Consider the following 15,020-nt stretch of genomic DNA (forward strand, 5'->3'; position numbering starts at 1 on the left):
GCAGCACACAGTGCATAATGAGAAAAAAAAAACTTTGACCATTTTTTTGGAATAAATCAGCGACTTTGCAGTGTATTTTCGTATGGTATTTATTGTTGTATTCTAGTTTTCTTGGTCTCATTTTATAGAATGGAAGACATATTACAGAAATTGAGATGATTTTGGCTGGTTTTACAATGAAAGGTGCCTTGAAATTGAGCTCAAAGTAGCAGAAATGTTCGATTTTTACCAAACTTCAAAAGTAAACAAATCGTGCCAAGCGTGCAATACACGTCAACTGGTGAGTCTAATATTCTTTCACAAGTGCACCAATAATATTTATACCATTTTTTACACTAATGCAGTAGTCTGCATAACAGTAAATCTTATATTTTTTGTGAGAATAAAAATTCAAAGTGGAAAGCAAAAGAATATAAGAGGGGCATTGAGACGTGACTAATGACTAGAGGAAATGTCATTTTAGTGCCAGGAATGTATTTCTTGTTTATTCTGGACCCTATTCGGAAATTGGCATCTTTTGAAATTTGTGTGAAATTGGCAAAATTGCTAAATTCTGACCACTGTACTGGATAGTTGAATTTCGTAAATGGGTGGTTTCTTGCACCCATTCGATAGAAAAAATGGAGTTCTAGCGAAATATTCATGTTTTTTGTCGACTAGTACAGCGAAATTGGCCGAAAATGGGGCTCAAAGTGGGCAAAATCGCCGATGCGTAAACATCGCCGAGACCGCTAACTTTGCGAGAGCATAATTCCGTAAGTTTTCTATCAAATTTCAAACTTTTGGTGTCTTTATGATCGGGAAAAGATTCTCTATCTTTTCATAAGAGAAAATAATTTTTTTTTTTTAATTTGGCCGACCCTGAGAACGAGTTTCGGAGAGGGCCTGTCGACCCTCAAAGGGTTAAATCTTGTGTTGAGCTCTTCACATACCTCTTGATCGTTTCTTGTGAGTTCTCCACCTTCTTTCCTCAGCCTTATCACCTGGTCCTTGACTGTTGTCTTCCTCCTAATGTGGCTATACAGCAGTTTCGGGTCAGATTTGACTTTCGATGCTATGTCATTTTCATACTGTCGCTGGGCCTCCCTCCTTATCTGTGCATACTCGTTTCTGGCTCTTCTACTAATCTCCTTGTTTTCCTGGGTCCTATGCCTCCTGTACCTTTTCCATTCTCTGTTGCACTTAGTTTTTGCCTCCCTACACCTTCGGGTAAACCAAGGACTCGTTTTGGTCTTCCTATTATTTCTGTTTCCCTTGGGAACAAAACTTTCCTCTGCCTCCTTGCACTTTGTTGCCACATATTCCATCATCTCGTTTACTGATTTTCCTACCATTTCTCTGTCCCACTGAACCTCCTGCAGGAAGTTTCTCATACCTGTGTAGTCCCCCCTTTTATAGTTTGGCCTGTCCCCTTCAGTTCCTGTTACCTTCTCCACTTGTAACTCTACTATATAGTCAAAACTCAGAACCACGTGATCGCTAGCTCCAAGGGGCCTCTCGTAAGTGATGTCCTCAATGTCTGAACTGCTCAGGGTGAACACAAGATCCAGTCTTGCTGGTTCATCCTCCCCTCTCTCTCTGGTTGTGTCCCTGACATGTTGATGCATGAGGTTTTCAAGTACCACATCCATCATCTTGGCTCTCCATGTTTTGGGACCCCCATGTGGCTCCAGGTTTTCCCAGTCGATCTCCCTGTGGTTGAAATCGCCCATTACCAGTAACTTTGCTCTGTTCGAGTGAGCTCTTCTTGCCACCTCAGCCAGTGTGTCCACCATCACCCTGTTGTTTTCTTCGTACTCCTCTCTTGGCCTCCTGCAGTTCTGTGGTGGGTTATACATCACTCCAATGACTACTTTATGTTCTCTGGACTGAATTGTACCTACAATGTAGTCTCTTTCTCCAATCATGTCCATGCCTTCCATTTCCTCAAATCCCCATCGGTGTTTTATGAGCAGTGCAACCCCTCCTCCCCCTCTACTCCTTCTATCTTTCCTCAGGATCTGATATCCTGTTGGGAAGATTGTGTCTGTTATTGTCTCAGTGAGTTTTGTTTCTGTGACTGCTATGATGTCTGGGGATTTTTCACTGATTCTTTCGTTCCACTCCTCATATTTATTCATTATTCCATCCGCGTTTGTGTACCAAACCTTCAGTTTCTTTTCTATCATTGTGGTCATGCAAGAATATTGGGGTTGGGGGAGCGAGAGCCTTGGTGGGGGCCTATATGGGGCTGTGGTGTAGGTGGGGTTTGTGTTGATGGGGGTGGGGTCAGAATGCCCATAAGGGACAGCTGTTGGGGTGAGGTTTGTGATATGGGGGTTGGTGGCAGAGGGAACAGTGAGTGGGTTGTAGTATAGGTTGCTCAGTTGCGTTGGGAATGTCGCGGTTGGAGTCTTTTGGTGGGAGATTCTGTGGGGTGTGTTTGCCCTTCCTCCTGTGTCTGGGTCCTGCTCATTTTCGTCATTGCTTCTCGTTCCTCCTTGCGTCTCTGTACCCTCTCTTTCAGTGTAGTCCTTTCTTCTTGTGTTCTGTCGCGGTCGAGGTATACTCTCTGGTACCCCTCTTTGTCCCTCAGTCTTGCTTTCTCTTGCAGAATCCTGGTTCGAACTGATTCTTCCTTGAAAGTTACTCTGACAGGCCGTATCCTTCCACTCGCAAACCACCCAATTCTCTGAAAATTTGTCACCTGGGTCATATCGCCCTCCCCTATTGTTTTCATGATGCCTTCAATCATTTTTTTCTCCTCCTGTTTTATTTCTTCAAAGTTGTCCCCCTTGGCTTCTTGGAGCCCGTACACAAAAACGAACCTCGCCCTTTCCTCCTCCCACTGAGTCTCCATCTGCTTCCTCTGAGGCATTTTATTTCCTTCCATTGACATGTTCTTGCCTTCAGTCCCTGTCATATCTGAAACTTCTATTCTCAGTGAACTGTCTTTCCTGACCAGCTGTCCCTTGCTACTGCAGTTGGCTGTTAGAATCTCTGCATATAGCATACCTTCATTGTCTTCGGACCTGTCGTTTGATCTTAGTGTGCTCGTCATCTTTTCCCTGGCCCCATGTGGGTCTGATAGGGCCTTCGTGTACGGCATGTCTCCGTTGTTGCTTACCGTCCCCTTGTCTGCGCCTGACTGTGTGTGTGTGTGTGTGTGTGTGTGTGTGTGTGTGTGTGTGTGTGTGTGTGTGTGTGTGTGTGTGCGTGTGTGTGTGTGTGTGTGTGAATTTGTATATGTGTGTGTGTGTGACTCAACAATCAATATTTGCACCAATAACTCACTACAGTTGTGACCAGGTGTGGAAGTGTGAATTGCTCATTACTCTAAAATTTGTTAATGATTGTAGCCATGTATAAACGTAAGTAACCATTCTTACAGTATTCATTACCTTTGTAACTTGTGAGTTCATTACCTTGTACCTAGTTCAGCCATCAAAACTTTGGGGCCCGGTCCCTGGACCCATTGTGTACCTCTGTAATCTGTAAATACCTTTGTAACTTGTCATGATTGTGACTAGACCTACCTGGAGTTCATTACCTTTGTAAATTGTGAGTTCATTACCTTTGTAAATTGTGAATTCATTACCTCTGTAACTTGCTCAGCTATCAAAACTTTGAGGCCCAGTCCCTGGACCCATTATGTACCTCTGTAATCTTTTGACTACCGCCCACAGGATGGGTATGGGGTGCATAATAAACATATTAAACTAAAAAAACTGTTCAAGAGTAAACAAATGACCTCACACGTCTAATACACGCCAGCTGGTGAATCTAATATACATTCACAAATGTGGTGATATTATTTATACAATTATTAAAATATTGCATAACAGTAAATCTTTTATTTTTTGGTTTGAATAAAAATTCATTATGTGAATAAAAAATCAAAATGGAATTAATTTGTAATGCCTGAAAACATAACTAATGAATAGAGGAAATGTTAGTTTAGTGCCAAGAATGATTGCATTGTTTATTCTGGACCCTATTTTGAAATTGGAATATGTATTTTGAACTTTGCACTAAATTGGCCAAATTATCAATTTCCAATCACATTATTTTGTAGTTGAAACAGTTGATTTGGCGATTTCTTGAGCTCAGTCGATAGTATAGAAGTAATACTACTGAAATAACCAAGAATTTGGTCGAGTGGAATAATGTAATTGGCCTAAAATGGGAGTCAAAGTCAGCAAAATCTCCGATGCGTAAATATCGCTGACACATCAAAATTCGCAAGAGCATAATTTCGTCAGTTTTCCACGAAATTTGGTACTTTTTGTTTTATTACCTTCAGAAAAAGATTCTCTACCATTTCATAAGAAAAAATAACAAAATTATTTTGTGAAAATTCTTGGACACTGGTGCACACTTTGAAATTTGGCCTCTGGACCCTGAAAGGGTTAAAATGTACTCAGTCCTATCCAAACAAGCCTTTCTGAAATGAAAGGCTCTTGCACGCTTACTGCTAAGTAACCTTCCCACACAAAACCCTCCCTGCACAACACTCCCTGTGACCTGACTTCCCATTTTCCTAAATTTTTCTGCATATAATATGATCTCTCCTCCCCTCTCCAGATGGTATATTTAAGTACAGGTATTTTTAAGTTTTCTGGGGGTTTTCTGAAGACTTGATAAACCTCAGTCAGTTCTAAGCACAATATCAACTGAAATTAAGGCATTCTCTGCATTAAGTAACTTTATGATTACTAATTGGTTTGTTGCTTGTTTCATGAGAATTTTTTTATAGGTCTGTGTATGCTAAGTTATTTATATTCATATTTTTAAGGATTAATGAATCATTAACAAAATAATGTTAAGTGGGATTGTTTGGGTAATACTTTATCTTCATATAAAATCTTTTGACTTGATCAACAGTGTCTTGGGTGAAATATCCAGAATCAAAAGTTTTGGAATGTCAATCCTAATTTTATCTATTCAGTAACCATTAATGTACTAAACCTGTTTTTTTTCTAGTTTGTGCCAACCTCCAGTTTATTCCTTCTACTTTTCCACCAGTGTGCATTTTCATATAGTCGGACTTGAGTCCTGGAAATGGGAAGTACAATGCCTGCACTTTAAAGGAGGGGTTTGGGATATTGGCAGTTTGGAGGGATATGTTGTGTATCTTTATATGTGTATGCTTCTAGACTGTTGTATTCTGAGCACCTCTGCAAAAACAGTGATAATGTGCGAGTGTGGTGAAAGTGTTGAATGATGATGAAAGTATTTTCTTTTTGGGGATTTTCTTTCTTTTTTGGGTCACCCTGCCTTGGTGGGAGACGGCCGACTTGTTTAAAAAAAAAAAAAAAAAAAAAAAAAGTCTGAGGAGGATATAAGACAAGGCTGCCCTCAGGAAGGGCAGAGGTTCCAGTAGGAATAATGAAAAAATACAGTATTTCCTCAGCTACAATGCTACAATGAAAACACTATAAAGAAGCAAAACATCCCTGCATATTTATAAATAAAAGTCCAGAATGGTTTTGGACAATGCATGAGAAAAATTGCCAAGGACTTCCAATACTCAAGAAATATAATGTATAGTTTGAACATCTTATTATCTATGGAAGATCCTGTAAAAACAATACATGTATTGCCCTTCCTAGTTAAAGGAGAAACTCTTTTCAAAGAAATCCCTGGAAAGAATGACCTTTGTTAATTCTTTCTGCACTATGCTTACTCTTATAATACATTTACTGCCTGTGAATGCATAATCTTCAAATTCCTAAATGTTTTCATGCAGAACCAAAACATATTTAAAATATAAGTGCTGCTTTACATTATTAACTAAGTTACTGGAGAAAAGTAACTATAGCAAAGAAAATGTTAACCACAGATGCTGCCATGCTTGTGTTTACAGGAACTACAGTCTTCTTATCTTTTGTTTATTAGGTGTCCAAGAAAAATAAATACTGTATACACCAAGCTGCCATATAAGACACTAGACAATGCGAACTTGATGCCGAAGTCCTCCCTTGATGGAAACTTTGGGAAACTGAAGTGCCCACTCATGTACAAAAGTGGAATGGATCTGCTCACAAAAACCCACATCCAACAGCTCAAGATTTTGACAGCTTTGAAGCAATCTGTAAATAACATACAAGAGGATGATCCAAAGTTTGGAGATCTTTACTTACCGTGCAAATTATTTCACTGATGATTAAGCTAACTGATTTATAGTATCTTCAAACATTGTTTACTTTTCCTATTACAAAACACCAGTTAAAATGTACAAGTTTCATGAAAGGACACTAAATGATAAGAGAATTAGCTTTTTACACAAAACTAAAAATAGCTCCTAGCATTTTCTATTAGTTATAGCTTTTCACAATAATTATATAAAAAAAAGGCTAGAATAAAACAATGAAAAATGCACATGCATTTCTAACAGTTAAAACCTGCAGAAAGAACATTTGATCCCAGAAACTTTATGGGAGATTTTTGGAAAAGGATTTTATTTCTGTTATTTTGTATGGAAAGCAGACCCTTCTTTGGATGTTTTCTGAGCACAAATAAACATGTACGAGGCCTGGTATAGGAATTATTTTTAAGAAATCCATCACTTTTTCATAATAGTTAGCTACAAGTATAACGTTTATGCGTGCACTTACTACTGTTAGGTATTCACTTTAGCTTGTTCAAGGTAAACTTTTAAGAGCATTACCAAAAATGCTTAGGGGTCTATATACAGTATGTAACTACAGTAATATCAAACTTTTACAATAGAGATACTGAAGTAAGACTACCCTTCTCTGAATGTGCTTTTCTAGAATAAATAAAAATGTTGGTGATAATTTGTAGCATTCCTTAGTTTAAATCCACTGTAGTCTGTATCATCAGGCTGATATATTGTAAACAAGCCTGCATCATCAGGCTGATATACTGTAAACAAGCCTGCATTATCAAGCTGATATATTGTAAACAATTCTGCATCATCAGGCTGATACATTGTAAATAATCTGTTTTTGGCTTTGTTATGGAAGGAGCAAACAGCATCCAGATGAAATCAATGAAAGTCAGGTGTGCTGTTTTGCATTAGTTGCTGATTTTGATGTGGAAAGAACAATGAGCATCCTGATGCAAGCACCATAACAAGTCAAATCTTATTTTACACATACAGTGAAACCTTGACTTACAAGTTTAATCCATTCCGTGACCTAGCTCGTAACTCAATTTGCTCGTACATATATCAAATCAATTTTCCTCATTTAAATTAATTGAAATGCCATTAATCCGTCCCAGCGGCAGGACAATTTTTTTTTTTTCCAACAAGTCGGCCGTCTCCCACCGAGGCAGGGTGACCCAAAAAAGAAAGAAAATCCCCAAAAAGAAAATACTTTCATCATCATTCAACACTTTCACACATTATCACTGTTTTTGCAGAGGTGCTCAGAATACAACAGTTTAGAAGCATATACATATAAAGATACACAACATATCCCTCCAAACTGCCAATATCCCAAACCACTCCTTTAAAGTGCAGGCATTGTATTTCCCATTTCCAGGACTCAAGTCCGACTATATGAAAATAACCGGTTTCCCTGAATCCCTTCACTAAATATTACCCTGCTCACACTCCAACAGATCGTCAGGTCCCAAGTACCATTCGTCTCCATTCACTCCTATCTAACACGCTCACGCACGCTTGCTGGAAGTCCAAGCCTCTCGCCCACAAAACCTCCTTTACCCCCTCTCTCCAACCCTTTCGAGGACGACCCCTACCCTGCCTTCCTTCCCCTATAGATTTACAGTGGTCCCTCGCTTTTCGTAGTTCTCGGCAATCGTAAATTTTGCCAATCATAGGGGTATTTTCGTATAAACATGGACTCGCTTTTCATAGGTTGACTCGCGAATAGTAGTTCGTCTGGGACGCGTACGCACGGTGTGAGCCGGGGCGGCCTCCCTACCCAGCCAGTCTGGCATTGTTTACCAGTGAGTGAAGGTCCCCTCAAGTGCTCCTACGAAATATTTCATAATATTCCACTCATTTTAGTGCTTGCAATTACTAAATAAGCTACCATGGCTCCAAAGAAAGCTCCTAGTGCCAAGCCTGTGGTAAAGAAGGTCTCTCCACAGTTACTTTGCAAGACAGGACTAGAGTGACTCTCAAGGTGGTCCTAGTGGCATTAAGAAACAGAGAAGAGAAGCAACCCCAGAGAAGCAATTGGTACCTGAGGTATTGCTGGAAGGGGATTCCCCTTCCAAACTGTAAACAATCCCATCTCTCTCCTCCTCCAGTCTCCCATACACTAAGAAGAATCTCTAATAAAGGTAAGTGTTATGCTGTTAATGTTTCATTCATCATTTCCCATTGTATTGTTTATGTACTATATGTATATTTCATGAAAATTTTTTGTTTTGTTTTAATACTTCTTGGTGTCTGTTGCAACCCCTGAATGGGTTACAATGTATATTATGATTATGAATACAATGTATATATATAATTATCACTTTTTCATATAATTTTATATTGCTTGAATTTGCGATAATAGCTAAATCGTAAATATATTGCTTTATATTATTATTATTTGACTTAGCTAAATTTTGTGAGGTAGGATGTAACATATGTGCTCAGTTCAAGTCTTGATTGTCTAACTACTGTAATTATCGCTCTTTGCTCGTTATTCTGCCGGCTTCTGTTGCTGGGCAGTACTGTCCACGGAGCTATCACGTGACCGAAGGGGGGGGTGTCCTCACCTCGCCTGAAGTATTCAGTCTGGTCTAGACTCTCTTGGTGGTTGGACAGATTGTCTGTCTCATTATTCTTGGTAGTTCTGTAGAACTCTGTTCACAGAACATTGTATAGACTTAGTGATTTTCGACGTTGTACTGAGGTTGTGTGTCTCATAGACACTCTGAGTAACTCAGGTCCTGAGCTGTAGCTTCTGACCTAACTTGTACTGGTATCTGTGTATTATCACAGTCGGGGATTTTCTTATGCTGAACTTAGATTCAGTAGTATGGGAGTTTTGTGACTTTTTGTGGAGGATCTGCTGATGGTCCCTACTTAGTGTCGTTATATTATCTCCTTGTTCCTGATTCTGTGTTGCAGTTGCTTGTTACATTGCTATTGGGCTTAGCATTCTTTTTGTTGTTCAAGCAGGCTGTTCTGATTGCCAGTTGGTCAAGAAGTTAGTTTATTTGAGGACTTTGTCAGTCACTTGTTTAAGTCTAGTCGAGTCTTGAGACACAGCGAACTACTTAGAGCACTTACAGACCTACACAAACTTACTTGTACATATTTATATCTTATTAAATGTTAAAGTACCAGACGGTACTTAAGAATTATAAATGTGATATGTGCTTTCAGCACAATAATATTGTACCCGAGAGAAGTGATTATTATTATTATTAATTTGTTTGAATTGATTAATTTAATTTGATAATATACCTCTAGACTATACTTAATAAATTTATTAAATTTTAATTTCTCTAGTTAGTAGCCTACCAGTTGTAATCCTGAAGCACTATTGAATCATACTGAATTCTAATGGATAATTGGACAAGGATACTGACTAATTGTTACGAAAACCCAGTAACAGGCTGGATGCTAGAAGGGCAGTCCTTTCTAGTATTCACTGGAGATCTCTAAGCTTTTAGAATCGCGTTTTTTGTAACAGTGTCAGGAACGGATTAATTGTATTTACATTATTTCTTATGGGGAAAATTGATTCGCAAATCGTAAATTTCGTTTATAGTAGCTCCTCCAGGAACGTATTAATTACGTAAAACGAGGGACCACTGTATATGCTTTCCATGTCATTCTACTTTGATCCATTCTCTCTAAATGACCAAACCACCTCAACAACCCCTCTTCTGCCCTCTAATACTTTTATTAACTCCACACCTTTTCCTAATTTCCACACTCCGAATTTTCTGCATAATATTTACACCACACATTGCTCTTAAACAGGACATCTCCACGGCCTCCAACCGTCTCCTCGCTGCTGCATTTACCACCCAAGCTTTACACCCATATAAGAGTGTTGGTACTACTATACTTTCATACATTCCATTCTTTGCCTCCATAGATAGCGTTTTTTGACTCCACATACACCTCAACGCACCACTCACCTTTTTTCCCTCATCAATTCTATGATTAACCTCATCCTTCATAAATCCATCCGCCGACACGTCAACTCCCAAGTATCTGAAAACATTCACTTCTTCCATACTCCTCCTCCCCAATTTGATATCCAATTTTTCTTTATCTAAATCATTTGATACCCTCATCACCTTACTCTTTTCTATGTTCACTTTCAACTTTCTACCTTTACACACATTCCCAAACTCATCCACTAACCTTTGCAATTTTTCTTTAGAATCTCCCATAAGCACAGTATCATCAGCAAAAAGTAACTGTCAATTCCCATTTTGAATTTGATTCCCCAAAATTTAATCCCACCCCTCTCACGAACACCCTAGCATTTACTTCCTTTACAAACCACTCCTTTAAAGTGCAGGCATTGTACTTCCCATTTCCAGGAATGAAGTCTGGCTATATAAAAATAACCGGTTTCCCTGAATCCCTTCACTAAATATTACCCTGCTCACACTCCAACAGATCGTCAGGTCCCAAATACCATTCGTCTCCATTCACTCCTATCTAATACGCTCATGCACGTTTGCTGGAAGTCCAAGCGCCTCGCCCATAAAACCTCCTTTACCCCCTCCCTCCAACCTTTTTGAGGACAACCCCTACCCCGCCTTCCTTTCCCTACAGATATATATGCTCTCCATGTCATTCTACTTTGATCCAATCTCTCTAAATGACCAAACCACCTCAACAACCCATCTTCAGCCCTCTGAGTAATACTGTTACTAACTCCATACCTTCTCCTAATTTCCACACTGAATTTTCTGCATAATATTTACACCACACATTGCCCTTAGACATGACATCTCCACTGCCTCCAAACATCTCCTCGCTGCAGCATTTACAACCCAAGCTTCACACCCATATAAGTGTTGGTGCCACTATACTTTCATACATTTCCTTCTTCGCCTCCATAGATAACGATTTTTGTGTCACATATACCTCAATGCACCACTCATGTTTTTTCCTTCATCAATTCTATAATTAACCTCCTACTTCAAAAATCCATCCGCTGACACGTCAAATCCCAAATATCTGAAAACATTTACTTCTTCCATACTCCTTCTCTCCAATCTGATATCCAATTTTTCTTTATCTAAATCATTTGATACCCTCATTATCTTACTCTTTTCTATGTTCACTTTCAACTTTCTACCTTTACACACACTCCCAAACTCATCCACTAACCTTCGCAATTTTTCTTTAGAATCTCCCATTAGCACAGTATCATAAGCAAAAAGTAACTGTGTCAATTCCTATTTTGTATTTGATTCCCCATAATTTAATCCCACCCCTCTCCCGAACACCCTAGCATTTACTTCTTTTACAACCCCATCTGTAAATATATTAAACAACCATGGTGACATTACACATCCCTGTCTAAGACATACTTTTACCGGGAAGTAGTCTCCCTCTCTTCTACACACCCTAACCTGAGCCTCACTATCCTCATAAAAACTCTTTACAGTATTTAGTAACTTACTACCTATTCCATATACTTGCAACATCTGCCACATTGCTCCCCTATCCATTCTATCATATGCCTTTTCTAAATCCATAAATGCAATGAAAACTTCCCTACCCTTATCTAAATACTGTTCACATACATGCTTCAATGTAAACACTTGATCTACACATCCCCTACCCACTCTAAAACCTCCTTGCCCATCCACAATCCTACTTTCTGTCTTACCTCTAATTCTTTCAATAATAACCCTATCGTACACTTTTCCTGGTATACTCAGTAAACTAATTCCTCTATAATTTTTACAATCTCTTTTGTCCCCCTTCCCTTTATATAAAGGAACTATACATGCTCTCTGCCAATTCCTAGGTACCTTCCCCTCTTTCATACATTTATTAAACAAAAATACCAACCACTCTAACACTATATCCACCCCTGCTTTTAACATTTCTGTCATGATCCCATCAGTTCCAGCTACTTTACCCACTTTCTTTCTAAGTAATGCCTCATGCACCTTCCCCACACTCACATGCTGCTCTTCTTCACTCTTAAAAGATGGTATACCTCCCTGGCCAATGCATGAAATTACAGCCTCCCTTACTTCATCGACCTTTAAAAGTTCCTCAAAATGTTCCCTCCATCTACCCAATACATATGTTATAACATATGTATTGGGTAATAATAATAACAATAATAATAATAATAATGAGAGCTTCAGAATGCCACCAACTCAGTGCACTGTTTACCTTGGTGTGGGAGTATTTCTCTCATGCTTTACTTACATTTTTTACAGTCATTTGGCCTAATTTCGTTTTTCTAAGCATGGGTCCTATGAAAGTGCAAAGGACAGTGCTGAAAAGAAAAAGAGGTTGATTTCCATGAAATTAAAGCATGAAATCATAGATAAACAAGTGAGGTGTGCAGGTTTTGGGTTGAGGGGGAAGCAGGGGGAGCTGGCTCATAACTTGGATGTTGGCTCATAACTTAGAGCAAAAAACTGACTGAGTGACAGCTCGTATCTCAAAAACCTCATACACTGGGAGACTTGTAAGCCAAGGTTCCACTGTACTATGAAAGATTATGACAGTTGAAAAGTTTAAATAGCAAACCATAAAAAAATGCTTTCATACACTGAAAGCTTACCTGTGAACAGCTTCTGGAGTTACATTTCTTGTCCCCATTATGTCTAACCAAGTTAACTGTCCTGCATGAGTGGTCAGCTGGTGCAAATCATTATCAGTTAATGTTCTCAAGGCTGTAAGATATAGTCTTCTTAAGCCTTTACATCCTCTTACAAGCTCTCCTAATCCTTCTGTTATTGCTCCCGAGAGCCTGAAAGCAAAATAAAATAGTATTACTCACTGACCCTTTTCCACCAAGGCTGGATGACCTAGAGAAAAAGACATGAATTACAACGTATTCTCTAGCTGCCTTTCCAGGGAAGAATAAATGTAAAGATCTGATGTTGACCCACAGAACTGCAACCTTCCCATCCTACTTTCAGATACATAAATATAATAATTAAGAGTTAAATGCTCCATGGGGAAGTGGAACAGAATTCTTCCTCCATAAGCCATGCGCGTTGTAAGAGGCGACTAAAATGCCGGGGGCAAGGGGCTAGTAACCCCTTCTCTTGTATAAATTACTAAATTTAAAAAGACAAACTTTCGTTTTTCTTTTTTGGGCCACCCTGCCTTGGTGGGATATGGCCAGTTTGTTGAAAAAAAAAAAAAAAAAGTTAAATGCATGTGGGTCATTCAGTGCAAGATGTGGGGGAGGCTTGATCCTCCGTCTGCTAGCATGAGACAGACGTGCTTCCTATTTGTACTCACTTAGATGTCACTCTTACTTTCAGAGTACAGGCACTGACTACACTTCCCAGCCTCTAAACTACAAATCTCATTAGCTGGTTTCTTAGTGCTCATTCATGGGCATTATATTACCATTCTCACAATATAATGGTATTTTAAATCCTACTGAACATTTACCTTCACTCCAGTGTAACATGTACACATAAGCCAACTGGATATTGAAGTCTCACCCTCTCAACAATCCTTTCACACCCTTCTTCCAATTCTTTCCAAGATACCCTCTACACTTCCAATTCAGCCTAGATTTATACACCCTCTTTAATGACTTACCTTGTTAAATTATTTCTACATGACTGTACTATCTAAGAAAACCAATCTTTCACTCATTTATATCTTTTAAACTGCTGTGAAGACTTATTTTTTCATTCCTTATTTTTTGCATAACATTCACACCACACTTACCCCTGACAAGACTTTTCTACTACCTCCAATATTCCTCATTTCCAAGTATACAGCTAAAACTAGCCAGTGAGAAAATACCTGGAGAGGTTTTTGGGAATCAAAGCCTCCACAGTCGGGTCTGTGACCAGGTGTTAACTTATGATTTCCTTTTTATTTTCTTCACTTGTACAGCAAAGGAACATTCTTATGGAATGACTAATTTACCCATAGACATTGTAAGTGAACTTGAGATTATTACTCCATACCATTGATTTAGCTTTAACTTTAACTGCCTACACGGAAATATTCTGGATTAAATTAAACTCTTAATACAATTTTATTATAAAATGTGATCAACAGTACCCTAAATGTGAACTTACGCCCAGCCAAGATCCAGATCTTGGAGTGTTGGTATGCAGGCGAGAGCACGAAGACCCCTTGTAGTGATTCCACGAGTCTTCCATGCAGATAATGATATCAAACCACGACTGAATGTTGCAAGTGTCAGAGCCACTTCATCCATGTCCAGTTGGGTACAGTTACCTACAAGAACAATATCGGTTACCAATTGCTTCTCTCATGAGAGTAATGGTATGGAACCAAAACATTTAACATGTAATGTTATACTCTTCTTCTTTCAACAAACTGGCTGTATCCCACTGAAGCAGAGTGCCCCCCCCCCCAAAAAAAAAGTTTCTCTTTTCAAATTTAGTAATATATACAGGGGAAGGGGTTACTAGCCCCTTGCTCCCAGCATTTTAGTTGCCTCTTACAACATGCATGGCTCATGAAGGAAGAATTCTGTTCCACTTCCCCACTGAGAAATGTTATACTCATACACCATAAAGCAATTTCCTTCAGTTATTGTTCACTTTAGCCCTTTTGCTGTCTCCCACCAGTGTCCTTTACATAGATCAGTGACTTAACCTTAGTGCCCTCAATTATGCCGTGTTCAGTAAATTTTGGTACAGATATGAGAGAATGGGTCTCTGCAGTGAGTGTGCACAATATAAAAAATACTGCTCCTCTGCAGGCAAGCAAGAGAGTGAGCCCACTGGCTCACTCTCTTGCTTGCCTGTCTGTTTATCACCCATTTACCTCCACTCTTGTTCTCTTTTTCTTACTCGTATATAAAAGCCAGAGACCAGGCAAAGAGCAAGAGACATAAGGTGATTCCACTGTGTCATAATCTCTGACTTACAGAGGAAATCTTATGGCCCCT

At 39.1% G+C, this 15,020-nt stretch overlaps 1 protein-coding gene across 2 annotated transcripts in view; it reads right to left on the reverse strand.

Annotated features, from left to right (window-relative positions):
- Positions 1-3,881: 3,881 nt before the first annotated feature.
- The window catches only part of Fbxl4 (F box and leucine-rich-repeat gene 4), a 62,644-nt gene continuing 51,505 nt past the window's right edge, over positions 3,882-15,020 (reverse strand). The window contains exons 10-13 of one of the 2 annotated variants that reach the window (XM_053780038.2): positions 14,179-14,341; positions 12,690-12,878; positions 12,329-12,398; positions 3,882-6,071 (exon numbers count right to left, since the gene is read on the reverse strand). In XM_053780038.2, coding sequence (XP_053636013.2) covers positions 6,045-6,071; positions 12,329-12,398; positions 12,690-12,878; positions 14,179-14,341 — 449 coding nt within the window. In that variant the 3' untranslated portion in view covers positions 3,882-6,044. The remainder of the gene's footprint in view (positions 6,072-12,328; positions 12,399-12,689; positions 12,879-14,178; positions 14,342-15,020) is intronic. The other variant, XM_053780037.2, reaches the window with a different exon arrangement.

This window comes from Cherax quadricarinatus, chromosome 27 (genome assembly GCF_038502225.1).
Source record: "Cherax quadricarinatus isolate ZL_2023a chromosome 27, ASM3850222v1, whole genome shotgun sequence".
In the NCBI taxonomy this organism is placed as follows: domain Eukaryota; kingdom Metazoa; phylum Arthropoda; class Malacostraca; order Decapoda; family Parastacidae; genus Cherax; species Cherax quadricarinatus.